Source organism: Cavia porcellus, unplaced genomic scaffold (genome assembly GCF_034190915.1).
Source record: "Cavia porcellus strain 051 isolate PalLab524CR breed Dunkin Hartley unplaced genomic scaffold, mCavPor4.1 scaffold_9, whole genome shotgun sequence".
Lineage (NCBI taxonomy): Eukaryota > Metazoa > Chordata > Mammalia > Rodentia > Caviidae > Cavia > Cavia porcellus.
Window position 1 is genome coordinate 22511257 of NW_026947492.1, and position 25378 is coordinate 22536634.

The window sequence follows — 25378 nt, forward strand, 5'->3', positions numbered from 1 at the left end:
TTTTGTTCTTTTGTTTGTTTTTTGTGGTCTCAGCAATTGTACTGAGGACTTTACGCTTGCCAGGCAGGCACTTATGCCACTGAGCTATAGTCCTGGTCGCATTTGTACATTTAGGAGACTGCGGAGGAGAGTGCCCATTAGACTCCAGCCCTTATCTCCTGGCTACAGAATCCTTTCCCAATCCTTGGGGTGCAAGGGAAGAAAGGCAAAGAGAAAGCAAAGTGAGAACGAGGCACACCTGAGGCAAAGAAGGGTAAAGTGGGGGGCAGGGTGAGGCCAGGAACTGAGGAAGGCAGGCACAGTCACAACAGGGTGACGGCAAGGAATCTTTTTGGGAAATTCTTTTCCTTAAGGGATCATGAGTTGTCCCCCGGAATGTCCCATGCTGGCTCTGATTCGCTGCTTGGTCCTGACTCAGACTGGGCAGGGCCCCACCCTCAGATGAGTAAATAAAGGGAGGGGAGTGGTGGGGGAGCAGGAGGGACAGGAACCAGAAGAGTGCAAGTGCTCATTCTGGCTCAGGGAGCAAAGATCAATGCAGAGAAGTGTGTGTGTGGTGTGTGTGTGTGGTGTGTGTATGTGTGTGTGTGTATTCAAGACACAATTCTCTGAGCCTTACATACCAGTCCAGTTGGCACACATCCCTGCCCTGATGGCCAGGCTTATTGCTACTTCTTTATGATACACAGAATTAGTCACTGGATTAGCAAGCACAGTTACACACACTGGTGCACAGCTGTTTAAAGACACAGGATCCCCTTTCCTAGACGCCAGATTCTCGGAGCAACTTGAACACTCTGGAGGTTCACGCTTCCTACAGGCCTCTGAAGTCCAAAGCACTTTATGGAAATCACTAGAGCTGGGATAGTGCAGGAAAGGGACAGTCCCCTAGAACAAAGAAAAAGCAGCTTTTTCCCCCTCTCTCTGTATCTTCAGAAATCCATGAAAACAACTGGGACCCTCACAGGAGCCTTTACCTGGCTCAAAAGTGGCACCTGAGAGACAAGAAGTCCTAACCTGCAACCCAGACTGTAGTTCTCCTAGGTCACCTGCCAGAAAAGAAAGGATTCTGAGGCCAAGACAAGCAATGCGGCAATAAAGCTAACTTTTGATTCCGATAACTATTCCAAGAAGCTACCTCCTTGAAGTGGAAAAGGAAATACTGGAAAGTAACACTTTAGATCTGGGAATCTGACCCAAGTGGAACGTAAGCACAGTGAGCATGCGTGAGACAGACTGGAAAATCATCTCACTGGCCACGGGGACTGCTGTGGCCCACTTGGCTTGGAGGGTGTCAAGTGGAAAATTTTCTGTAACCAGGTTAACAGTAACCACAGCTTTAACAACCACTAAAGTAAGAACAGCGTCAGCAGCAATGCACACTTGTACAGAACCTGGTGGCCTGAGAAACGACAATACCATTTATTGAGACCCTGTGGCGGCGAAAAAGGATTTGACAGGAATTATCTCTAATCCTAGCAATAGCCCTGAAAGCTCTTTATTATTATCTTCATTGTAAGGATCAGAAAAGCAAGGGTTAGAGAAGTTAAATACTCTGCCTAAGTACAAATTAGTAAGCAGCAAGCTTGAATGCAAACCCAGGGCTACCCACCCTACGCAAGGAAGGCATATTATTACAACCAACCCCATAAAAGTGAGACTGTGTCACTCAGTAACAAAAGGATTATTTACTATAGAAAATCCTAAATATCATCTCCCTTTGACCTCATCCACCAAATGTGAAAAGGAGAATTTACCTATTGTAAGATTATGGTAGAAATTATGGCACGGCCACACACACAGAAAAAAATCCACATGACAAATAAGCGTAAGAACCAATACCAATTACTAAATGAATGAATTACATTTAGATTCTGTTGGAAAAGGGATTGGGAGAAGTCACAAATATTGTGACTAACTTGTGCAAGTGGTTTCTAATGTGTATCTTGCGCCAGCTTTTAGGGATTTATAATACTTCCCTGGGATTGGCTGGGTGTAAAAGCACTAAAAATATTATTTTCTTACAAAGCAAAGCTGTTGAGGGGAACTAGAGATGTGCTCATCTCTGCTCATCATTTACTGCCTGCACCCTGCCGTGAGCAGTCAGTGCTGGTCAGAGCCCTGGGACCAGGGCAGGAGTGTGGGCATCCAATCTCACTAACAATTCATTTGCTATTCTGTTCACCCAGCACCCAAAATTCTTCAGAGACTCTGAAGGTAGGCTGAAAATTTGAAGTTCTTCCCTAACTCATCTATTACAAGAATATGGGTGCAGGGAATAGAAAAGCCACGAAGATCCCCCAAGAGAAACCTTCAGAAATTCAGAAGGATTTTATTTTTAAAAAAATCTCCAACTAACACAGAGGTTAACTCCAGGTCTACCACGTAAATGTTGATTCATTCCATGTGTGTGTTTATTTTTCTACAAACATTCCTGTCCCATCAAGTGGCCTGGAGGCCTAGACTTGTGTCTCTGAATGGCCACTCCCTGGAAAATTCTCAAGCAAGGGTGGAGCCCTCACTTCGGTCCTTAATTTCCCATCCGGAAAATGGGGACCAGAACACCCAATCTGGATGCAAGTTTAGTGAGTTTGTCAGCCACCTTCAGTTTGCTCGTCTTGGATTTGAAAATGCATGTGAACTAAGTCTTGTTTTTGCCTGGCCTCCTCCTGTCCACCCCTATGGTAAATATTTATGATAAACTGGATTCTTCTTCCTGGCCCTGATAATACTGAGAAGCCTACAAGAGAGGACAGGACACAGGCCTTTTGCATGGATACAGGCACGCATTCTAATTAATCAGACTCTATCATTAGCAAAGATCTCAGCACAAATTTGTGACTCTGAAACTCTACAACACAGGGAAAATTATCTGAACTTTTCCACGATTCAACCTATTAGCAAAACTGTGATTACTTCTGCAAAGTACCTGATACATGGTAGGCACTGCATAAATATTAGCTCCTTTTCCTATTCCTCATACCTGGCACGGAGCTATGTATAGAGACACAGAACAAGCAAGCAGCACTTCTGAAAAACATTTGATTTCCATTAGGAGACAAGGGAGGTTTAAGCTTGAACTGTTGATCTATGTGAAATCAAGGATGCATTTCCTGTACACACATACATGAGTCACCCTTGGGGAGCTGATGTGTGTTTTGCATCACTACTCTGTATCATATCTCCCACTAATTCAATAACACTCCTTGCATCGCCAATGACTCCAGAGTACTTTCTAAATGTGAACCTATTAACTCTCCCACTTTCTCCCAAGAAAGGCAGCTCACTCACAAGGAGCAGCCTCCTTCAAGAAGAATTAGGAGATAATGTAGAAAAGACGTGACAATCATCTGGTAGCTTGGAGTAAAAACAGATGCAGGTACTTGGATTCTTGCAGCATGGAACAGAAGGTCTCCAGCACAGAAAACATTCAACCAGGCAAAGATAGGACAAAGGACCCCTTAGGTCCAATCTAAAACCAATCAGAATGGGGGCGCGGTATCCTGAGCCCCAATCTGGCTGAGGTAGAGACACACTTTGTGGCCATGCTAGGATTTACTTTATGAGCTCAAAAACTGTCCAGGCAAGCATCAAGTAAGTGCTCGGACTAAAAAATGCCAAACTTAAAATGTTGCTCTGTTTCTGCCACACCCAGGTATATCACCCCCTAACACTCCCCTCTCCTCATTGCCAAAACTCCAGAAGCACCCAAGGGTGCTGCTGGCTACTGAGGATTTCTACTCTCTCCCAGAGAAACAGCAGCACGCCAAGGAACGGTCCTTAGGGGAAGAGCTGGTCAGTGGCCTTGGAATGCTCTGTCCCCAGCATGACCACAGCAAGGCTGGGCTGGACAGTGGGTTTCCCTTCACTGTGAAGATGCACACCTGGTGTCAGGAAGACAACCGGATTCTACCATTGCTAAGCTCCGCATGTGTGTGGAGACAGACGGGGTGGGGAGAGAGAGTGCCCCGGCAAACGCCCTCTGTCCCAAATGGGAACTAATAAAGGAGAAAGTCACTTATCTAAGAATCTTAATAGGCCTCTTAGGCACAGTTCTCTCCCTGACATGGCCTGTGACATTCAAAGGTTAGTGATGTTTGTTTTGGGTTTTTTTCTGAAGCTCTCCTCCAGGTACCTAAAGTTCCTGCTACTTATTAAAATGGGCCTCCCTGGTTATATGGGAAAAGTGAGGTACAGAAAACAAAAGAAATATACCCTATTGTTCAATACTGGGAAAAATAGATTGGGTCAGAATTCTTCTCAAATCTCTTTTGATTAAAGAAAAAAAAATGTATTTTGTAAAGTCTAAGGTCAGCTGTTCCTAAAAGGAAACCACATATCTGTCCAGAAGCCCGAGGGATAATTCACATTTCTTTTTATTTTCTGAGAAGGGATGAACTGGCCATCCTATTGAGTTTGGCCGGAAGCTGGGGTCAACATTTTCTGATTGTGTAATAGGGGTCAGTGCCACTTACTCAAAGCTCAGTAACTAACTAACTGTGAGAAACTCCTTAAATTTGTATAAAATGCTCAGATATGCTCTACCTCCGTCCAGCAGAGAGAAGACATGCCTTGTGAGAACGCAAATCTCACATTAGTGTTCATTATTATCACTATGCTTACTACAGAGAAGGTACTGGATACTCATCAAACCGGAGAAACGTTAGAAGTAAGTGTGGTAAATTCCAGCTTCCTGTTCCAACTCTGCCACTCTACCAGGTGATCTTGGGAGAGCAGTCTGGCACCCCTGCCATGCACTTCCCTTAATGCTGGAGTACTGGTAACTTAAAGGATTACTTCTGAGTTCTCTGAGTCAGTCACATGGCTCTCTGCATAAGACAAGCAGACCACAACCCTGCAATAACATCAGTAAACGATACATATATCAGACCCTAGTATCTCCCCCAAACTCAACAACATGCAAACAATTCTAAGAATGCTGAAGATAGCAGACAGAATGTTAGAGTTGACTACAGAGGGATTCGAATGTATACTCCTCCGTTCAGTAGTTTTGAGACGTGGGCAGGTTGGTTAGCCTCTTGTTTTGCTCATCTGTGAAATGGGAACAATGCTTCCTATTAAGGGTTTACCCCGTAAAAGAATGAGGTTCTTGGCACAAAGCTAGCATCCAAAAACTATCCTCTATCATCAGTAGCTGTTTCCCTTGTTTCTCCCTAAAACTGCCATGCCAAACTTATGTTCTTGCTTTCCAAAAAGAAAAAGGCAACTATGACAGATCTTGCTCAAAATGCAGAAAAACATCAATAAAATGAGATTTCAGATAACAGCTGGTCACAGGCACCAATGCTACCACCACAGAAGCAGCTTGGAAAAGCAGCGCAGCCTGTGCTCCCCACACCCTACACGAGGTTCCAGCTTTTGAGGCCCCTGGGGAAGCCGAGACAGGTGGCACTTTCTCTACCCCCGACTCTGCTGGGCAGCCGTGACTGCGAAGGGTCAGCTGGCTGCTGCCCAGACACCGCTCTGTGACCAGCCTGGCATGCAAGCCTGGGCCCTTCCCTCTGTGCAAACAGTGGTGAGGGCCTTGACTCACTGGGCTTGTCGGGAAGAGGCGCTGGTTGGCTCCCAGTGCACGCATTCCTGCTGCAAGAGCAGACTGTTTCTCAACAGCAGAGCAACAAGACGAGGTGGCTGAGATGAAACACGCTGCTTGATCGGACCACGGCCCCGCTCTGAGACTGCAGCTGTGCTGGGTGCCGTGCAGGCTGGACCTCCGGCCTCCATCTCCTTCCTCCAGCTCAGACTCCACACTGAGCCACCTGCCACAGCCCATTGTGACAAGCCCCCATGGAGAAAGGAAGCAGTTACACATTGGAGGATGCGGAGGAAGGTGTGACTCTTAACCCAGTGTTGCCCTGAGACAATATGCCTCAGTTTCCCCAGCAGTGACATTTGCATCAGTTTCTAATGCCTCATCCTGAGAAAGGTTCCCTTTACAAAAGTTCCCTCATGACTGAACTGCTATCAAGGGAATTTAGAAATTTACCAGTGTCTTGATGCTCTGCATTATTTTAAATTCATTAATCAATACAACAAATGGGTTAATAATTACAATTTTAAAAAGCAAAAACATGTATCTGCAAACAGTTTTGAAGTTTAAGAGACACCCTTGCCTGCCCTAGGTTATTTTCCATTTGTACCTTGAAAATATGTACCTGATTGATTTTGTCATGTTCTTTGAGGTTTAACGCCTATTCTGATAAACTGATAAAGAGGTTTTAACAACTAACAGTATGAGTGGGAGGGAAAGTAATGCAAAAAAGAAAAACCATCTCCCTCATAAGCCCATTCAGTAACACTGCCCTATCCTTAAACTCTCGCTGCCTTCAAAGGCACAAAACATCCTGAAATTCCACTTGCTGTCCCTTCGGTGCTGGCCTCACACTTTGCTCTTCCTTCCCGTGCTACAGCGCTTCTATAAGCCTTTCTTTCATCCCAACTTGCAGTATTCTTGTCATGCTATTTCCTAGATTGAAAATAATGCTCTCCCTGTTCAGACACCTCCTTTAAATGCTTCAGAAATGCCCATGAAGCAGGCCCACAAAACTATACTAGCCTTAACAATGTTGGAAAAGACACACACATATCTTCAGGAAGTCAAATACCACGGCAAGACTCCATGGAGAAAAGAAGCAGTTGCAACTGGGAAATCCAAAGGAAGGTATGGCTCTCAGTCCAGTGTCCAGTGTCACCCAAACACCAGGTCCTCCTGTGAAATTTGCCAATGAAAGCTCCTAGAGCACAGGGCTGACAGTTCACCCCGTTATCCTAACTAGCAGCACACACACAAGCGGCTCAAAGTATTCAGAAGGGGCCACAAGGAGCAAAAGCAACAGGTTCAAGGCTGGCCACGGAGCCACCTGAAACAGGAACTCGTCAGGGCCATGCTTGGTCCAACCTGGGATGTTTCCAAAAACCTACGAAATGCCACTTAAGTGCTTTTCATTCCTTTTTAAACACTTCCTTTTGTTCTTTTATTCTTTTATTAGTTCTTTCATGCTTTCTTACTCTTTTCCCTCCTCTTCTCTGTCTTTCTATTTTTTAGCCAAAAATGAAGTTAAACTCGAATTCTGCATTCCCTTTTTTTTCCTCCTGAAGAGCCAAGGACTTGCTATTTACTTCTGTTTTTATTTTCATCCATTTAAACAGTACAAAAAAAGAAACACTTTTTTGTGCCTGTTCATCGCAACAGTAAAATGTTTCATCTCAGTGAAGCACTAAAATAAAGCAAAATAAAAATTCTAACTGCCGCAACATACATAATGATGCCATTTCTTCCCCCACACCCAAAAGTTCACTCGCTCTCCCTCACATGTGCACACACATTCTGCGTGCAAAAGGTTTACAGTTCCTCCCCAGAACCTTGCAAAGCAAAAGTTAACGGCTGTCACAGCTACCCAAGCTACCAAGAAGTTTCAAAAGCTTGATGTAAACTTGTTTGAGGTTGGCTTTGAGTATTTCTCAGAAGCTGAGAAGTATTATACTATGCGTCAAAAACAAATTGACAAATATAACTCACGGTTGGGGAAAACCACGCTGAACTTAAATTGCTTCAAATTCTTAATCTGGTCTTGCTTGCTTACTTTGTCCTAAGATTAGCAACAAAATTGAGATATTCTAAAAAGTATAATAGTCCAAGTTTAGTGTCTAAGTAGGGTAACCCACATCAGCTGGGCAAGTCCAAGTTTATGTCTTATTATTCTGGTGTGATTATCAACAGTGCTCCTTTACACTTCAAAAGGGTTCTAGTTTGTATGGTAAATTACAGGATCCTTCTAACTATCTGAAATACAATAGCCTAAAAATTCCTGTCACTTAAGTCAAAAGTCACCTCTAGGTCAATATTTTACAACTCAGAGACACAACTGAACGCTGCAGAAAAAGACAACTGAAAAATGTACGAGCAGAAAGAAGCAACAGAAGGACAGAAAAAGACAAGCTGCACTCGATCAGTAGCAAATGGAAGAACCTGGGAAATAGGACAGAGCTGGCTAAATAATAAATATTTATGACTTGTGCAGCAATCGGTTGAGCATATCTGTAAGCATGGATCTCTGCCAGGAGAATCAGACTCACAATGACCTCTACTATCTACCAATTTATTTCTGTGTAGAGATTATAAGCTATGTAATTAAAAAGAAAAATACAATGCAGATAATAAGCACAGCTACCCAAAGAAAAGTAATCAAGGTGAAATAACTTAATGACACAATTTGCAAAACACTCATTGAAGCTTTTTTTTTTAAAGGTATCCTCAGCCCAACTGAGAAAAGGAGCCACAGACACATGCCAGATAAAAATGACAAGGTCTGAAATAGTCCTTGGACTATTAGGACTGCTTAACAGCTATAAGCAAAAGACAGACCTAGAACACTGCAAACACAGAGGCACGTGCTATCAGAGATTCTGTCTGGGCAGAGAATTGGGAATAAAAACATCAGGACTGTGCTGTTCACACACAAATTCCTCCCTATGATGATGACCTCGTGGGTTTAACGATGCAAAGTATTTTAGAAAATGTCCTACAGTGCGCAATGTCTGACAGCCACACTGTGAATAACCAGCAGGTCTACAGGCAGAATCCCGGGCTGTCCTTCCTTCCTTACACCAGGAAAATGCCTTGACACACAACAAAAAGGTATAAAAAAACTCAATCTCGGCAGGAAATATCAAAATTTTATTATGTAGATGGCAAAAGTAACCACTCACAGCCTCTTTGCAAACAGAAGAATCCACTTCAGCTGCCTTAGGAAAATGCACTGGTTTGTCCGTTGGTATCTCTCGTCATGCAGATTGTGTGCAAAGCAATGCAGAGCCACATTAGTGACATGCAGGGTAAAACGGACAGTACCTGCAGGCTCAGGGAAGGACTGAAGTGAGGAAGTGAACACAGTCACCCCCTGGAAGACACTGAAAACACAGGAACCCTCGTTCCCGGCTTTGCCATCTGACATTGTAGGAACCTTCTTCCTGACACAGCATATCTGGGTGGTCAGGCCTGGGGATCCTTCCCTAAGCTACCTGGAACACTCCAGGGCAACAAGGCCAAGAGATCCAGCTCAGAGGAGACTTGCAAGGATTGCAGGGAGCCCCTGTACTCCCTGGACCCCCAAAGCACCATGTAGCACCGCATTCTCCTAAGATTCTGTTTCAATTTGTAGAGTTCCTAAGAATCACAAGACACTTTTATGGCAGTGCCAAATGCTTACAACAGCTCATCAGTTCGTATGTTTCCAAAGTGTGGCCTTAGACATAGTATGCACCTCTATGAATATCATTTTCTTTACCCTAAAAGTATAGAAAATACATAATACACGCCCATGCCAAAGTATACACGAGGCATAAGTTATGTGTTATTTTAAGGAATGTGCCTGCTATACAACACAAGTTCCATACATTTCAGAAATATCTCAATAGTTTTGAAAAAGGAGAATCCACCTTCAACCCAAGCTCACAGGATGCCACCACTGCCATGGGTTATTCGTTCTGCAAGCCCAAGAAGCATCTGTAATTATACCACTGCCATAGGCATTGGAGATTTTTCTTCCATAGACTTTGAAATAGACAGGTGCTCTTTCCTGAAAAATCCTAATCTATGCTAACCAGCTCTCAGTTTTATCCAGGTTTTGAGGGAGCTCAGAGAAAACTGAGCTTTGGGAAGATGACCATGGACTGCTTTTTTTTTCCTAGAGGAGGAGACCTTCCTACAGGGTGGCCTGGTTCTTTAAGGGAAAAAAAAAAACAAGAAACAAAAAACAAGCAACACAAACCAACCAAAAATGCCAGGAATGCAAGCTCTGCCAACCAGATAAATAAATAAAATGTGAGATGCTTCATAATAGCTGGACATAATGCATGTCTCAGTCCTGCATAACGGAAAAACGCTACTTTTCTATCAAACCTTCAAATGGGCCCTTGGTCCTTAGTCTTCATGGACTTCTCTGAGTAACTGACAATCTATATACCCAAAGTAAATGATCAGCTTATGGACCTCTAGCTATGATCATTGGGGCCTGAGACACTCTGAAAGTTCCCTCCTTGCCGTGTTGCTTCTTGGAGCTATGAGCAGAAGCCCTCAGCTAAGCAGGTGAAAAAGTCCCCAGTTAATTCCCTCCTTCACACTTAAAAGATTTAGGGAAGTTATACAACACAACCACTGTATTGTATCCATTATCAAATATTTCAAAGATCTTGGAAAATTCTACACAGGTAAAAGGAGATATGTTTTGTTGACTTGCTTTCTACGTAACTGTTAGACTGTATTACAGATCAGGCACTTTGTTCAGATTTTGTACATATTCATAGTTTTCACCCTCATAGCAACCCTATGTGTAGAGCCCTAATTATATCCACTTTGCATATGCTGGAGCTAGGCTGCAGAGAGATTAAATTCTTTGTTCAAAGTCACACAGCTATTAAGTGTCTGAGCGGGGATTCACACCCAGACAGGCTGGCTCCAGAATCCATGCTCTGAACCGCTGGGATCCTTGGTCACTAATGGGATGTGGTCAGTGGCGATCTAGGAGCAGAGTGAGCAAGGGATCCTAAAAGCCTGGGCAGCTCTGCCCATCTTTCTTGTCTATACTGATGAAGACACAAAGACTGTTCAAATCAGAAGATGACACTTTCTTCTTAGGTCGTAGGACACTAAAAAGCCCCATTGGACGGACACTCTCAAGTGGGGTGGGAGAGGGGCAGGGTGGGCCCTTGAATTCTTATAAATGGGGAAACAACCAGAATTAGAACTTCTGCTATTATCTGAACATTAGGCTCATCTTGCCATGAAAACAGAGTGGAATGGGGAAGGAGAGGAAAAATTAAGCAGCTTGGGAATGTGTTTGCTTTGGCACCCAGCCTTGGTGGCCTCAGCCCCTTCAGCCGGCTCCACACCAAGAAAGAACCAGGAATAACTCAATGGCCGGTTTCAGTCTATTTAAGATCTGAGAACAGAACCCTCAATACACTGTATCGTACTTTCCACATATAAGGGAAATTCAGTCCCCGCGTTATTTCAAAGTGCATGTTAATTTGGTACTTCATGCTGTCAGAACCCTGTGAGGTCTCAATCTAGAACAAAAGTGAATAAAGGTTCTTGGTCAGATCCTAACCACAAAAGCAGGCAAATATCCCAGGTTTCCGACTCCCGTTTAAACACCACCTCCCTACAACTTCTCTTTGGCTCATGAATTTGGAAAGGGGCAGAAAGGAAAATCTGACTTAATCACTGAAGCCAAATAAGATCCCACACAAGCTGTCTCCACGCATAAGAAATGAAGCAATGCAAAGAAATCTTTCTGACAAATACTGAAGTCACAGCTGGGGATGCAAAGCCACACTACAAGCAGTTAAACTTTAAACACATGTCCTATATGGGCCAATGGGCAAGGCAAACTCCCATGCGATGTCTTGTCCTTCCACTAGCAAAAGCTGGCAGCCCTGGCCAGGTCTTGTCAGTCTTTGCACCTGCAGGCTTTGGAGTTCCTCTACTGAGCTTTTTAAAGGTATGTTGCAATATGACAGCAATGCACACTGAGAAGTTAAAACGGTTCATTTTACTTCAGGCACTTGTTCGCCAGATAGTTTTACATAAGTTACTTACCTTTTCTGTGTCTCTATTTCCCTCTCTGAGATATGGGTATAATATTTACATATTATACGCAACTGAAGTCCAGAAACAAATGGACCAAAAATTTCTTAATACATCCTATCTATCCATCCTTAAACTTCTGCCTTTCTCTCCTATTAAGTGTTAGAAATCAAACCTAATTACAGTGAATGGCAGATGACTGTCTGATTTCTTGGGCCAGCTGAAATTTTATTGGCGGTCACTTACCAACCCAGATCGGTGGCTTGGAAACCTTTCTTGAACAAGAAAGCCTCTGTAAAACCAGTTATGATAATGGATACTACTGCAACATGAAGCCTTACTGTACCCACCTCACGCATGGGCAAGCTAAATAAAGTTAGGTGCTCAGGGCTTATTTTTACGAATAACTGAAATATAGCACCATACACTTTAAATCTCTAATATTTAATATTAAATTACAAAGAAACATGCTTTAGCTGTGTACAGTGATCTAAAACATGTGTTGCCAGGGGCTCTGGTATATTCCCAGCATGAAAGATCCATTGTAGGTATGTTAACTGACATATCGACATGATATTTACCAGATGACAAAAATCTGTCTCTTGTCCATAAACACACATAACACATACACAGGTTATTCCAACGGAAAAGACATAGTAGTCGGCTTTGTATCTTTGCCATGAACCATCCTTTTAAATTTCTATATGGTTTGAATCAATTACAACAATTTAGTTATACTTTCTTGAACCCCCAAACACGGCCATTTCTCCACCTAGCTCTAAGTGCCTGCAATGCCCCTAGGTTGCTAGCTGATGACAGCACCTTTCTGACCTTCATCTCCTGCTAACAAGAAACAAGTCCAGCCTTCTTTGTGTACCACAACCTGGGCTAAGGAGACTTGACTTAACCTCTTGAAAACGCCAGTTTCCTTTGTGTTAAAAAGTTTGAGCAGGCTAAGAAAGGGTTAGAATAAGCAATTAATTATAGCAGAGGCAAAGAAAAGCCAGCAACTAAACTGACTGATAATCAGATAGAAAGAGGTGTGTGCTGGTACAATTGAGTTTTTTCCAGAAAGGCACCTTCTCCTCCCTCTGTCTGCTTTCACCTCCAGAATCGCTAGTCCCCAGGGCTAGCTGGCAGAGCCCTGTTCCCTCTCAAAGGGCTGCAGTGTCGGGAATCCCGTGGAGTCAGACTCCATCTACTTAGCACCAAAATTTCTCAGGCAAAATGCAATTTCTGCTCTATATGTGGCTTCTTCAAAGCCTTACAGGTCAGTCCGACGACACCCTGAGCCAAAGACACAAAGTCTCCGGACAAGTTTATGGTGGAACAGAAACACGGGGAAGTGAGTGAAGTGCAACGAACAGAAGCGGACTTTACCAAAGTTCAGAGGATAATTTCCACTCTCCTTCTGCCTCTCAATCTAAAGAAAAGAGCAAGACGCACAGGGACATGTGACACGGGCGCTGGGAAGGCAAGACGTTTGAAAATGTGCTTGAAGGCCAGCCTGTTAGGCACCCTCTTAGCTCTCGCCCAGGGCCGTCCCATCAGCTCCGAAGCTGGGACCCGGAGGCCAGAGGATCGGAAGCCCTGGGTAACCTTAAGAAATAAGGCCAGAGGGTTCTTGCTCCTTTAGGGAGGGAAAGAAAAAAAAAAAAAAAAAAAAAAAACACGCAGCAACGGGACGCTGGAAATTCATTCTATGAGCTTTCCTTCACAACTCACAAAAACGCACCCGTGAAAATAAGTAACAGCCCCATCCACCATGCGTCCCGGCCCCCAGCTGCCCTCCTGCCCCTGCTCTCCACCGCCACAGCATCGCGGCTCCCGCAGGACGCGCGGCCCCCGCCGAGGGGCGAGCGGAGAGGGACGGACGCGGGGGACCCCGCGGGGCGGGGCGGGGACCTCGCAGTCGCCACTCACCCGGGGAGGGGAAAATCTCCATATCGACTTTTTCCGTCTTGATGATGGTGAGAGTCGGTTTGAGATCGACGGCCGCCTTCATGGTGCCGGCAGTCGGGGACAGACGGGAGGAAAGCAAGTTTGCTGTGACTCGGTTTTTTTTCTTTAATGGGGATTTCTAGCAAGGAAAATGGAGCGAGGCGAAACTCTGACCCTCCTTTCTAAAAAAACCCCAAAACCTCAAATTCTCGCTGAGCGCGCCGCGCGCCGGGAAGATGCGCGCCGGGCACCGTCTCCCGGGAAGTTGGCACTTGCGGAGCAGTGAGCGCGCTCGGGGTGCAGCCTGGCCGCGCCGCGCCCGCGCCCTCTCCCCCAGTGCCGGCGCTGCTCGCTTCGCTCGCTGCCTCCCGGGTCGCGCTCGTCCCGCCCCCGCGCACTCACCCCGCCCTTCGGGGCGTGGCCTGCCGCCCGCCTGGCTGGCTCCGCAGGGGGGAGTAAGGGGCGGGGCGGGGAGGGGAGGGCGGGGCCCAGCGCCTACAGCCAATCGCCGCCCGCTGCTGGAAGCGACAGGAAGGGCGGGGAGGAGGACTGCGGACGCCAGGCAGCAGCGAGCTGAGAGCGCGGGCTGGGGAGGCTGGGAGCGCGGACTGTGCGCTCGGGCTGCCTCCGCTGAATCGGGAAAGTCCTCCTGATTCTCCACGCATTCCTGAGGACTTGGTCACCCGCTGCTGCCCCACTGCCGGCAGCAGCATAGTTTGCCCAGTGTGCGTACATCATTCATTCACAAAGACTGACGCACAGGCCAGGACGTGAGCCATGCGGACCAAGGGCGGGGTGGGGAGGGGCACGAGCAGGGTCCTTGAGCTGGTATCCTCCGAGGGCTTCTGGATATTGGACTCCAGCCCGATGGTGCTTCCAGGGGACTTTTAAGGTTTCAGAACCTGCCCTAAGGAGAGTTAAGAAAAGAGCAGCGCTGTTGGGTAGAAATCTCGCTTCTGAGCTTGATTAGGACCAAGCCTCAATCAGCCTATGGGACAACCTAAAATACAGGCCCTCGAGCCCCTGTATTACTGAAGGATTCCTTCTGGGGTTCGGAGCCCAATTGTGGGGTCCCATAAGCTTCCAGTGTTACCAAAGCAGGGGGCGAGTGGAAGTAAAACTGAAGCTTTGTGTTTCCCAGACTCTTAGGTAAAACTGACAGGTCTCTTGCCAGTCGTACTACCAAAAAGAGTGACGCTGTCAAGGCTCTGGTTTGAATTTTGGGAGTATACCATTGGCAGACCATGATAGGATCAGAATGCACACCTCCTGGTACGTTTGGAAACACACAATATGAACAACAATAAATACAGATAGTTGATCCTAATCAATAAATCACAGAATTACATCCAGAGCTGCAGCCAAGTACCGAAATCTAACTTTGATTAACCAAAAGAGTTAACATCTTTCAGAACAAGCTCAGAAAAGAACTATTTCTAATACTGTTTCCTGATTTCTAAGCATATGCTGAACTCCCACCACTTGCCTGTAAGTATAACTTCTGATTCTGGTAAATTTCAACACACATGCTCACCTTGGTCTAAGCTGTTTTGTTTTGTTTTTAGAACGTTAGTAACTTGAAAGTTGCCCACAGCAAATCAGAGAAGGAGCCAGGAATACAAAATAAATCTCTTAACTCCTGGTCCAAGCTCCAGATTATCCACTTTCTTCATTGACTAGAGGAAAATATTTGTATGTGATCATCCTGATTTTTGAAAGAACAAAGACTGTTGCAATCCAGCTGTGTTTCCAGAAGGTATGAGAAAACAATGCTGGCCTCCAGATGACAAGAACAGATACTTCTGAGCCTGGGAAAAGCTTAGGGAAACAGCTGATGAATGGATTGTACATTCACACACCCAAACAGGCAGCAAAGAAAGGAATCTTGAACCAAGTCCTGCCTTACTCACTGTGATGACATCAGTACGTCCGAACAAATCAAGAGCTGCTTTGGGGAATTTTGTTGCTGTTGCCTTAAGAAAAAGCTAGTATTGTTTTAATTCAAGTGTGAGCATTTCTGTTTGCAACTGCATTTTCTTCAGAACAATTCTTTTCTTCTCCAGTCTGCTCCCCCACTTTTCTCCCAAGCTAGCCTAAACACTGCTGCTGACATTCACCAATGCAAAGCACTAAAAAGCCCACCAGGATTCAAAAGTAAACACGTTCCACTCTAGCAGTGAGGGAATTTGCTTCTTCTAATTCTTCAACAATGACAAATCAGCTAGCCAAGAAGGCCAGTTTCTAATCCAGTCCTGAAGCACAAAATCTCAAAATGTTTGAATGTCCAAATCAGGGAATGGCTTGAGTGGAGTAGGAGAGATAGCCAGGAGTCACCACAGACCTCTTAAAAGGTGGTCTGCACAAATATCTACCTTATCAGAAGTTATGTATTTAACCTTGAATCTGTTGAAACAGCCCTTAGTATAAGGAGTACTTATAAGGTTATGCTAAAAAATTTTTACATATTTAGGACACGTATAGTCCTATCCAGGCCTCTGTTATCCTTGATTTATCAGTTTTGATAACTGATACTTTTATTCTGTGGAACACAAGCAGATTTTTCTGCGTGTTCTTGTCTTTAAATGGCATTTATATCTCATATCTTAAAAGAAAGAAAAGAAAAACTTAGCCAGTGTGTAAGACATAATACTCAGTCACTATGTGATGAATGAGGAACTATCTACTTTGCTACTGCCTCTTCCTAATTTACAGGCTGAGTTTGATATGTTAGGTCATGCAAAGATGGAGCAAAAGATGTCAGCAAACCTGTTCTTAGCTCTGCACTTCACTTTTTCCCTTCTGTAGAGCAGAATCTCTATCCCCAGCACTCATCCCTACTCAGGTTCACGTATGCCTTAGTTTCCCCACCAACAAACCTTCTAGAAGCAGCCATGCTTTGTCTTTCATGTATTTAAGCATGATATTTCAACAGTGTGTCTGATGATTCATAGGAACTCGGGGAAAAAAAACTGAGTGCTTTTTTGCTTTTGCTTATAATACAGGGTTCTTTCCTGCTGCACTGGGGAGGAAACAGATTTGCATTTTAAATATTCCTTGGACTTTAGCTAATTACACGCAACCAAGTGCTGACATTCCTTAAACTAGGACCCTCAAGTCAGAAAAGGTCATGGAAAGTCTGCAGGAATTGGGGGACAAGAATAGCACACTAGACATGAATGGCATCCACAAAACAGTCCCCTTTCCACAGGAATTCCTCCAACACATGCAGTACGCAAAATCCAAAAGCTTTTCCTTGTATTTATACCTCTTCCTCAGCTTCACCCAACATCAATAAAAAAGAAAAAGAAAAATACTCCTAATTACAGTAATAAAAGACACAGGCTTCCACTCCAGAAGTGTGATAGAATAATGTCTACTGCTGAATCATGAACTTCAACAGAACAAAGACTCTGGGTTTTGAGCTGAACTCTGAGGCATACTTTACCCAAGGTAAGCACAAAAACATGCAGACCACTAACGGTTGATCCACAGCGTGTTTATGACTCACAGATGTTGATTTACTGGTATAAATGTAAGATTTTTTTTTAAAAAAAAAGCTTTCAAGCTCTCAATTAACAACCTGTCTAAGCTTCATTTGTGGTCTCATTTTTGTTTGAGAAAATGCAACTGTCCCTGTCACACTCAGAAATAGGCTTAGAAAGCTTAACTTTAAAGCGAGTGGTTTTTTCCATCGTTAAATGCACAGTGGAGAAGAAAGCTACCTGGAGTTTCAATATCTGCCATTATTAAAAAGAAAGAAAAAGAAAAATCCAAGTTAGGAAGAAAAACTAAAAGAATATTCTTAATTATAATTAGATTACAAAGGCTCCTAGGTCAGTTGAAGAACCAGAGTCCCAGAATCGAAGGTAGCAGTTTACTGCAGCTGACCCTGTGACCTCACCAATGTCACTTAACCTTTCTGTGTCACAGCCTCATCTCTGCTTCGGGGAATAAAGTCACCCAGGCTGTCCCTAGCATGTAGGACAGAATCATTAGCTATTGTTGAGAAGGTACAATAAACAATGAATCTCAAGACAGCTGCATTGAGAAGGGGGAAGGAAGGAGAAGGAGAAGACTTGGTAGCCTGTTTCCCTAGAAAACTTCAATGAAACAGAGATCTTAGTGGGTGCTGCAGGCTCTAGGATAAAACCCAGATTCTGATTCTAGTTCTCTCAACTAATCTGCTGAATTCACAGGACTGAGTCACTGAAACAGTCCTGAAACTCAGTTCCTCCATGTCTGAAGTAGAAAAAACAATAGCACCCACCCTTAAGGCAATTTGGAGGATTAAATGAGATGATATACACAAAGCACTTAAAAAAGTGTTCAACTATTATCAAATCATTATTACTGTCTTTAAGATCCAGGACAAGAAAGAATGTGCATGAAGTCATGTTAGATCTTTCTCTAGGGCCATGTTTTTGCAGAATAGCTTGGAATAACTCTCAAGAGAAAGATCAGGATAGCTATCAGCCTTAATGCAAAAATCTGTATAAACCCATTCCTCTGTCCTTGAATTGAAAACTGTCCAATTTTGGTTTCACTTACAAAATTCTAGTGCTACCTCATTGGAAAAGAAAATGTATTTGTGTTTATCTTACTATTTACAGAAATGCTATACTTCAGACTCTGAAAGAAGCTCACGCTGTGCTGCCTCTTTGGAACAAAACTTTAGATCTTTACTGATGACACGGTCAAGCTAGATGGAAGCCCCTTTGTGATGTCCAAGGGCAGTCCTTCTGTTTACTGGAGGAGAAAGATGAGCTTGGGGAGAGTTCATCATCCTGTTAAGTGCCCCATAATCTCAAGCCCATGTCAAGACTAAAAGCAGATTGCTGTTCCCTGCCAGGCACCTCCTGCCACAGGGATCACTTTGGCTAAAGAAGTTAAGTTCTCCCAGCTCGGGCTATTGCAGACTCCCTTGAGACACAAAGCAAGATTGCTTGTTCATGGCCACAGACAGATGATTGGCTCAATTTCTCAAAATCCAACAATATTCTGTGCACTAAATGTGTTGTCGTAGGACAAGTACATTTCAGGATAACCACACTATTATTCCCTGTGGGAGACAGCTTGGCATGGGCTATGAGGGTCTGGGTTGGCTCTATTGCCGTCTGCAATTTCTTTAGACTATAATTATGAACCATTCAACTGCATCTGCAGCCCCAACAATGTGGGATGGATTGGCCCAATCCACAGACCAAGCGACATTTTAAAACCCATCGGTTTAGACATCACGTATTCTTCTTGCAGCAAATCAGCCTGGGCTCAGACAGAAAGAGACGAGGAGCTGCCAATCAAGGCTGCAGGGTTTGGAGGCCTCCTCCACACCCATGGTCTGTTTGCTTCCTCAAAGTAGACCGAGCATGTCTCCTTTGATTGTTGCTCTCTTCTGGAACTGTATAATGCCCAAGACAAGCCACCTCACTAAGCTGTACAGATCATGTAACTTGCATTCCAGTTTAAGCTGTCCTAAACCGGGCTCACGGAGTGGTGGTGAGATGGTGACATTAGGAGCAGAACAAGGTTCTTTAACAATACAGTAGAAGTGGAGAACCAGGCTCCCAGCAAAGGTTCCACACTTGGCTAGAACAGGATTCCCACGCCACCCCCAAGGCTGCAGGTGGTTTCATCCTGGTGGAAGGCTACAGCCTCCCTCTGATCTTACCCTGCTTTTCTCTTAGGTTACAAGGACAACATCAAACTTCAAAACAGATGTTCTTTGCAGTTGTGGTTTGAATCGCACATTAAGAAAATTTCATTGTGGAACCTTCCTCCCTTCCCACCCTCCCCCTCACTTTCATTTTAAAAGGCCAAGTCAGTTGGCCCAGAGGACTAAAACATACCACCCTAGAGATCAAGGAGCAGAGACGGGTGGTGAATTTCTCCATCCTGTTCTTGTTGCTGAGAGTTAAGCAGCAAAAGCACAGAACACTAAAAGAAGAAATAGCCCTGACAGGAAAGGAGAAAATGATAAAAGAGGAAGCAGTGAATCAGACTCCTCTGGGAAGAGTGGATGGACACATCAAGAGTGGTGACAGAAGCAGAGGAGGAGGAGGAGGAGTCACAGGGATTCTGCAACACTGCTTTGCTGGAATTTAAATTGCCAAGATTTCAAGATGCAATTAAGACCTGTAATATTTGTAGTATCTTCACAAAGCCAACTTTACCGTTCTAGGTGAGTGGCAGACAACAACCTGCCAATGAAGCAATAAAATGAAAAATCCAGCTCCATAGAAGGCCCTCATGCTAAGAGGCTGCAAAGGATCCCAGATAGACTCCAGATGAAGGGACTTGAGGAGCTCACAAAAGATGCAAGAACAGGCTGAGCTGAGAGTACAGTCATACCGTAGAGGGTATCTCTGAGCTTTTTCCCCACGTCACATCTTCACATGTGCAGAGAATTTCCTCCACCTTAAAAGTTTTAATCCTATCCCTGCAAGCTGCCCTTTCTATGCTCAGCAGCCTTCCTGAGCACACCCTGAGTGTGTGACAGAATATGCGTGTCTGTCTGTCATGTTCCCTAAAGGCAGCAACTGAGGCTCATTGGTATTATACCCTGTGCTGTTGAGCTACAGAGAGTAAGGGTTCAATGACTTATGTTAATTAATGAGCAGCTAATTTGCTAATGGGTATCTTTAAGGAAAATCAAACTCAATTTTATTTTGTTTTGTTTAAAGTGAAACTCTAATTTGACCAAAAGTTAAAGACCTGATCCTCTGTGTGTGTGTGTGTGTGTGTGTGTGTGTGTGTGTGTGTGTGTGTAAAGGAAGGTAAGAGGGACTGAATCCAGAGCATTTGCACTGAACTATATCCCCTGTCCTTCTTTTACCTTTTATTTTGAGACAAGGTCTTGCTAAATCACTTTTCTAAAAGTTATTCTCAAACCTGCATCCTTCTGCTTCAGCTTCCCACAGTGCTGGAATTACAGGCGTGCACTACCATGCCTCGCTAAAAGCTGACTCTTTCTTAACCAAAAATATCTTTATAAAGTCTTATTCTGCTTATTCTTTATAAAGTCTTTATAAAGATCTTTATAAAGTCTTATTCTGTTTCCCCTCCCTGCCATCCATCCACTGAACGGAGAGTGTTGCTAACATCATAATATTCATTTGATTTTTCATCTGAGTAGAGAAACACATAGTTGTTTGCAATAGAGAAAAATAGCATTTGGCAGACACAGCGCGCAGGTTGCTTATTATCAGTGTGGATATTTTATGCTGCATTCTGCTCATTGCCTTAACTGGTGCTCAGAAGCAGGCTACAGGACTTTCTTTTCCACATAAGAAAAAAAGTAAATGTGTCACACTGTGAACATCTTAGTAAATTTAGAATTGAGTACATCATTGTGATTGCCCATAAGCATCCTCCTTACTTTATCTTAAGCACCCTTCACTAAGCTACGTTATGATGGCATAACAAATTTATATGAACCCTTCCTTCATCAATATTAAACCCAGCCACACACAAAGTGAAATATATAGCTCTTGGTAATAAATTCTTGTCCTGCCTCAAGCTTCTTTATTGGCCCATTCTCCCCTGAAAAGTATGTGCAGAGTCCGAGTTTCATTAAATATGCAGGAAAACACATTTAGCACAGAAACTTTAGGGTGTCCAGTGTCATTATTCAGATTTAAAGCTGACCAAGCACCGCCAAGCATACCACCTGTGCAAAGCCGACAGATGAAAAACATCCTCAAGAAGGAACGTGCCACCTTCCCTGGGATTTCAGCTTGAAGTGGAGTCTCTGTTCTTAACTGCCAAGGAGAGATGTGACGTCCACTTAATTTGCAGGAAACCAGCTGCTCAGTCTGCATCAAGCATCAGCTGGGTGATGGAGGCAGAGGTGGACAGGGCTGGTGAAGCAGACTGTGCTCCTGCCTCATTTAGCTGGACTGGCTCCCACATGGTGAAAAGCTTTCTTCCTTTGAGTTGGGCAAGAGGACAGAAGCCAATCTCACGTGTGTGACATGTAAGGCAATGCCATGGAGTCCGTCAGGCCTCTGTGACTCAAAATAGGTACTGGTATTGAATGTGGAAGCTGGAGGAAGCAGAGATCAGAGGTGCCTTCTTCATGCAACTGTATTTCATCCAACTGATCAGAAACATATGTTCTCACCAGATTGGGAAACCATCTTGAAAGCCTGCATAGCAAAAAGCCCTTGGGTGGAAAGGGCCACCAGAGACCCCGTGGGAGCGGGAAGGGTCCAGCTGGGTGGGGAGCCGGCAGCTGACTGTGGGCGGAAGACCGAGTGGCAGACAGGTTCCCGGGAGAGAGCCCTTTCCAGGAATCAAAAATGCTAAATGAGGTTGAGAAATCTTTCAAATCAAAAAGATTGAACTTTTCTTTCAGGGAATTCCACAGTGTTAAGAGAGACCAGATGGCCAGCAACCGGAACTCCAGGTCCAGGAAAGACCTGGCATCCACACGTACCCTCATTCTGGTTTTTGTGGTTGTTTTTCCCAGAGCCCACATTTTCTTTCAAGGACAGATTTTTTTTTTAATTGAATGGAATGGAACTCAGGTACTGAGGTAAAGAAACAATTCCAAATAAGTGCTCCTACTTCCCAGTACCCCATACATGGACCTCCAGTGTCTTGCCCCACAGAAACTACTAGGCTTTGGTGTCTTCACTACATAGAATACATTTACACTCTAACATGACATGACGGGAGGCAGTGTAGCAGAGTGGTTAGTAGCACAAGCTTTGGTAGGAGAGACACAAGAGTTTGTGTTGGAGCTTCCTCACTATCCATCAGTCAGCCCTTTAGCTTCAGAGAGCCTCCATTCCCAGAGCAGAGACTATAAAAGTGGCCCACTTATAGAGCTGAGCTGAATATAAAATGCATATGTCAAATGCTTTTGCTTCGTGCTTCATAGGGAGTGAGCGCTTAACAGCTCTTGCTTGCTGTTATCAATTTGAAAAAGCAGAGCTGTGACTTCAGATTTAGTGAGCCTAAACTTTTTCCATGAATATAGAGCCAAATTATGGTGCACAGTATATGGGACTGAGCCATGGTGTCCTCTCTTTGTATGTGCCTCTAACATCATGACATAATAACAAAGATAGTTTTAGGTCTAAGCAAGTAAATCACACAAATCCGTATCATGATGTCTTGTTGGGGGAAAGAGGAATGATTCGCATTATAGAAATGTGAGATATAGTTGCAAAAGTTCTAATCATACGCTCCCAATTGTGCTAAAATTCGCAGCCAAGAGTAGGTATGCACTCTTAAAGCCTCCTTATGATACTAGGTTCTCTCTTCTCTTGGTTGCAGTTTTGATGCCCATCCAATGTTTTCACACAAGAACAAAATAAGATCTTCCTAGATGAATGGCCTTTCCATCGGACTTTCCAGCTGGATAATAGGTTAGCAAAATCCTACACACTGCCCATCACATGCCCTGGGCAGTGAGGCTTAAGAAGGGCCCAAACCAAGCCACATTAGTCACCACATCATTGCAAACACTCCAAACCGGTCATGATCTTTGTACTATCTCACCTTGCACTTTCTTGACTGCCTCTTCTGCCACTCAAAAGTTTTCTGCCTAACCTGTGTTATACACATCTGTGATCATCCACCGATCTCTAACTGTGCCATACCTGTGCATACTAGTAACAGAATTGTGGCTCCATGTGGCACCCTCTTCTCCCCTACATGGAGTTCAGATGAAGTTTTCTTTGCTGGCGTTGACTACCTGTGATCATCAGCTACCCAAGAGTCCTCACCTTGGGCTGCCATTCAGAACCATCACTGCTCCGACTACTGTTCTCTAGCAATACAGATTTTGCTATCTGGGGGCATCAGCTACTTAATTTCCATCCTGCCTGGCACCATTGCCTGGCACATTGGGATGAAGGCTGGTATTATAGACACACATAGTCTCTTTGCTAGTTTGCCCATTCCGTTTTGGCAAGATGAAAGCCATATTGTAGACAGAGAAAGCAAACTTAATTGGTTTGGGGAGAGTAGTTAAGTTGCTCTGCCTCAGTTCTGAGTTGATGAAAGTGGAGCTTTGCTACTTCCAACAGCCAGAGCAAACAAACGATGAGGAAATACTCTAAACTGCACACGGCTGGGTCCTCTGGCTCTCCTTTTCTTTTATTTCTTCTTTTTTTTTCCAGTGACTTTGGGGAGGTTTGGGCAGTGATCCTGCATACACAATACTGTTCTTGTTCTTCCTTTCTGTATAGAGCAGCCTTGAATAGCTCTGTCTAAAATTATAAGCAGGGGCAGCCCTAGGCTCCAAGAGATCAGAGCCCTCATGCTGGGCTGGAACAAAGACCCTGCTTTTTCCCAACAATTAGCCCTGCAAAAAAGGACATCTATCTCCCTCTATTAAAACCACCACGTGCCTTCAAGTCAGCCCATTGTAAAGCTAATTAAATAACACGCCTCTCTCCCCATGCAGGTCTCCTGACTAGCTCCCCTCAGTCTGAAACCTTTGCAAAGAGCCTAGGGACAGAAAGCCAAAGTTCCACTTTTCATAAGCGCCACCCCCATTGCCAGTGAGCCACCCTTCTCCAGATCACTGAGCTCATTCATGTGCCATTTCCATCCACAGCTCACTGCTGTCACCACCAACTTGAAGGAATACACCAAATTGGTATTCTTTTAAAAATAAATTACTTGGAAAGGTGCAAGTTTCCATTGCAATGTGAAATCTTTAGAGGGCATAAACCCATGTCCCAGTCCAAAAGTGCTACTGCCAACTTTACCAAAGCACAAGCCCAGAGGACGCAGCCCACGGCCCACAGCTGGCTCTGCACTCTTTATGGGAGGACTCAGACCTGGGCAGAAGGAGGATCACAGACTTCCGGCATTACATAGGAAAGCAGGGGTAAAAAGAAATACTTTCATCTCCCTGGTAAACGCGACATAAGAGTAAAACACTACTCTCCTGGGTTAAATTCCTTCAAAGACTCCCTACTGCCAAACAGACAAAATTCAAGTAGAGCTCAAAAGGCCAAAAGTGTTCCTTTCTACCACTCAAGCCTCATCTCTCCTTTCCCGCCCACTCACCAACCATCCTGAATTGCTAGAATCTAGCATTTCACCTTGTGCATTTTTATACATTCTCTCCCCTCTAGAAGCTCCTGTCTACCTGCCCCACTCTGCTATCAAAACTCAGCAACAAATATCACCTCCTTGGGAAGGTTTCCAGGGTCTGCCTAACTGCAATCAGCCACTTCCACCGCGGTGTTCCCAGGAAGAGTAACCCCCTGATCTGCTCACCAAGGCTTCTGATGGAGGTGTCACAGCATTGTGGAAAACAGTCAGACTTCCTTAAGGACAAGGACAGTTGTTATTCAAATTTGAGTTTCCAGTTTAAAACAGAGACACAGATACAGTGTGATGATGTTGGACAAATAAATAACTGAATAAATGAAGAAGAAAATGAATAAATGTAAGAATTAATGAATGAATAAAAACCACTTTACATTAAATACAACCTGAGATGGTAAATTCAGGCCTAATTTCAACTTCACTAGAGATTGGTCTGTGTTTGAAAAAAAATGTTATTATTTTATGGCCTGATTCTCTCCATTTGAAATTGTCACATTTCATACACACACACACACACACACACACACACACACACACACACACATACACACTTTCTTTAAAAACAATTTTTTAAATAATAAAAAACGGAAGGAAACCAGCCCAGCCATATTCTATCTGCTTAATAATTATGGAGTTTAACTTATCAAACTAACTCCAGTCTTGAGGTTTCTTGCTCAGTTTATCTTTAGATCTGTCCAAACCTCTCCTTCTAAGTGTTGTAAGACTTACACATCTCCACAGATAAATAGATGACTAACT

At 44.1% G+C, this 25378-nt stretch overlaps 1 protein-coding gene across 5 annotated transcripts in view; it reads right to left on the minus strand.

The window, feature by feature from the left end:
* Ets1 (ETS proto-oncogene 1, transcription factor) overlaps positions 1-25378 on the minus strand; it is a 122345-nt gene that overhangs the window by 48560 nt on the left and 48407 nt on the right. For 2 of the 5 annotated variants that reach the window (XM_005004907.4, XM_003472645.5), the window contains exon 1: positions 13532-13905. The exons of the other annotated variants lie outside the window; for them this stretch is intronic. In XM_005004907.4, coding sequence (XP_005004964.1) covers positions 13532-13613 — 82 coding nt within the window. In that variant the 5' untranslated portion in view covers positions 13614-13905. Of the gene's footprint in view, positions 1-13531; positions 13906-25378 lie in introns of those variants that run through there. 5 annotated transcript variants of the gene reach the window in all.